At 35.1% G+C, this 2,881-nt stretch overlaps 1 protein-coding gene across 1 annotated transcript in view; it reads right to left on the bottom strand.

Moving 5' to 3' along the window:
• The window catches only part of LOC110713577 (RNA polymerase II C-terminal domain phosphatase-like 4), a 2,674-nt gene extending 480 nt beyond the window's left edge, over window positions 1–2,194 (bottom strand). Inside the window, exons 1-3 of the mRNA XM_021892028.1 lie at window positions 2,030–2,194; window positions 1,903–1,941; window positions 1–225 (exon numbers count right to left, since the gene is read on the bottom strand). The exon at window positions 1–225 is cut by the window's left edge and continues 480 nt beyond it. Of these exons, the coding sequence (XP_021747720.1) occupies window positions 1–225; window positions 1,903–1,941; window positions 2,030–2,173 (408 nt within the window). The 5' untranslated portion in view covers window positions 2,174–2,194. The remainder of the gene's footprint in view (window positions 226–1,902; window positions 1,942–2,029) is intronic.
• Window positions 2,195–2,881: the final 687 nt, after the last annotated feature.

The following is a 2,881-nucleotide window of genomic DNA, read 5'->3' as shown; positions in this document are numbered from 1 at the left end:
GACTAAAAATTTGCCATGCTGAAGTGCCCAACGCGACTTATCTGTACCAGCATCAGTTGACACAACATGTGTAACGGAGGAATCAACTTCAATGGAGCACTTTGCTCCTAACTGTTCAGCCATCTTCCACAGATGGTGGTTTGCAGCTTGGTATTTTGTTGAAAAAACTCTACTGAATACTATCTTACAATCTTTGAGAACCTCCTTCCGTATTTGTTTCAATACCTGCACCATCAATATGATATTCACTTAATTTGATGGTGGTGAGATTCAGGTTAATAACAAAATCATATCAAAGGCGCCAGCAAAGAAGCTCAATTAAATCCTTCAGAAAAAGTCTAGAACAACATTTAAAAAGCATCATCAATGTAAATGTTACATTGTTATTCTTGATTGACACATACTCACATACAATGCACATGATCAAATAATTGAACTCTCAAATATTTAAATCCACTTACAAGAACAAAACTACGAGGGACAATCAATATATGACATTTCATTCTTAGAGGCTAAGAGGAAACTACAAACGAGACAAAAATTTGAAACCATTTTGAAGATAATAATGATGGTATTTTCTTCAGAATTGCAAGATCATATGAAATATATAATTTAGAGTAACAAGGTTAGACTAACAAAAATCGAATCATTGCAAAGATAAAGGGATGGTGAGAGTACTAAACAGGAAAATCAAATTCAAACAAGGTGAAGCCATGGTGCTGATGCACTATGAAGAGATGTGTAGACTGAGTCCAAGGTTGCCAAAAAAAGGCATACAGTGGCAGAACGCTGAACACTGGCAATAAGATTGTCTCTTGTTTATCAATTTACGCTGATGGCATTAATCTTACTCCGGTTACATTAACCAACCAGTGCCAGCCAATGCACCTCAATGATATCCCAGTAAAACAACAAGTACTGAAAATCAAACTCACTTATCTTGCCAACATCAACAGTTCAATCTCACCCTCTACTACACAATTGCAAAAAACATAAGATCCATCTTACCTCATAACACGCAAAAGGAAATGTAGAAAAGGGGAAAAAAGGGAATATTGAGTCTCACACCTATGAAACTAAAAACATTCTGACAATTCACCTGCTATTATGCCAATAAGTAGTGATGCAATCCATTCCCACATGGATTGAAGTTACTTCAACTCCAATCTGACTATACACCTTACATACAGTAAAAGATCCAACAGAATCAGAAACGATGCTCTACTATACAGCTCTACTATACATGATGCAGAGAAATAGGATACAAATGCTTCATTGCATGAAATAGTCTTTGTATTTGAGGAACGATACTAATAATCAGGTACATCATCTCATTGACTTGGCAGGGTTAAAAATCAAGCTAGGTAGTGCAATTCAGCAAGCAGCCAAGCATACTAGCAAGCTCAAGCAGATGAGCTTTTTAGCTAGCACGCACTTGATTTGTAAGTAATTTGACGCGAAGAGAGTATTAATTACTTACAACCAATATCTGCTAGGATATACTCAAAACTGAAGACAAGACAATTCATATCTCCCTCTGCACTTAAACCCCCACCCCCAAAAAAAAAAAAAAAAAAAAAAAAAAGAACCTTGTAAAGCAACATGTTTAAGCTCATTGTCAAAACAATCTACATTGACCCTAAAACCAAAAAACATATAGTTAAAGTGCAAAGTCCGCACATAATTACAACAGCTTAGGCGCTTAGCAGAATAGATCTTTGCCATGCTGCCACCACCACATGCATATGCAAGGGAGAAAAGCACAAGACAAGTAAAATTAGAAACACGAAAAGAATAATGGTTTTCACATAACAGCTTACATCAATAGCCAATTAGCATAATATATAAACCCCTGAACAAAATCAAAACAGAAGAGGCACATAACACAAAATAGGATTTCACCTGTCTCACATCCCTTGCAGCAAAGTCATCTCCATGTTCCTACAAGAAAATTACAAGATATTATGTCATTAAGCACATTCAAGTAGATAAAACAAGCAACTATAAACAGTAAAACAAAAATGCTTACAGGATCAAAGAATTTTTCATGAATGCTTTTCAGGACTCCTAGAACAGTTGCAAGTGCTCCACCTGCCTCATTCTCATCACCTTTCAACTCTGATAACGACCCAAATTGGCGACAGCTAGAGGAGAAGTAGTGATATATTTCCATCAAAATCAAATTCTCCTTGTGCTTTTGCCAAGCCTATAGATATTAAATATACCAAATTTTCAGGCTTCCAATATACACTTTCAGAATTTCCATTCTACAAGCAGTAAAATTAATTAAAGAAAAAGGAAACCAGAAGTTATGTTCACATTAGGGATGGCAATACAACAACAACAAAGCCTTAATCGCAAAATAAATTAGGGATGGCAATACAAATAACAATTGTGAATACAACATTCTGATCATTATAAATGAAGATTGTTAGTCTTTAGTACCCCTCATAACCTTATCAGACTCCAAGTTTCAAAAGAACATGGTTAGACGGACTTGGCCCAGGTTTAAATTGATAAAGCAAAATACAAAATTTTGACAACAAACTAACATTTAGCATAAGAAATGAGCATGTTGTGTTGGAAATAGAAAGTGAACAAGTATATATAGAAGATGGTTGCAAGTACAAACAATAAAAGATATTCTTAACAAATGATACTGTATATTTTCACAAGGGAGTATGTTTTATCTCTTCCATCAGTGTGGCATATGTTTTCCAGTTACAAATAAGCCGATTGATGCTCCATGAGTAGCCATTAGACAGACTACTTTAGACAAGAAACATATTATTTAGAAGAAGAAAGAAGAATACAACCAGGAGGCAAAAAGTCCTTGCAAACAATAGCAATCAAGAAAATAGAAACTCAAACCCTATTCAGT

This window comes from Chenopodium quinoa, unplaced genomic scaffold (genome assembly GCF_001683475.1).
Source record: "Chenopodium quinoa cultivar QQ74 unplaced genomic scaffold, ASM168347v1, whole genome shotgun sequence".
Classification (NCBI taxonomy): Eukaryota; Viridiplantae; Streptophyta; class Magnoliopsida; order Caryophyllales; family Amaranthaceae; genus Chenopodium; species Chenopodium quinoa.
Note: the sequence above shows the minus strand (reverse complement) of the source record. Positions and strands in the feature narration are given on the sequence as shown.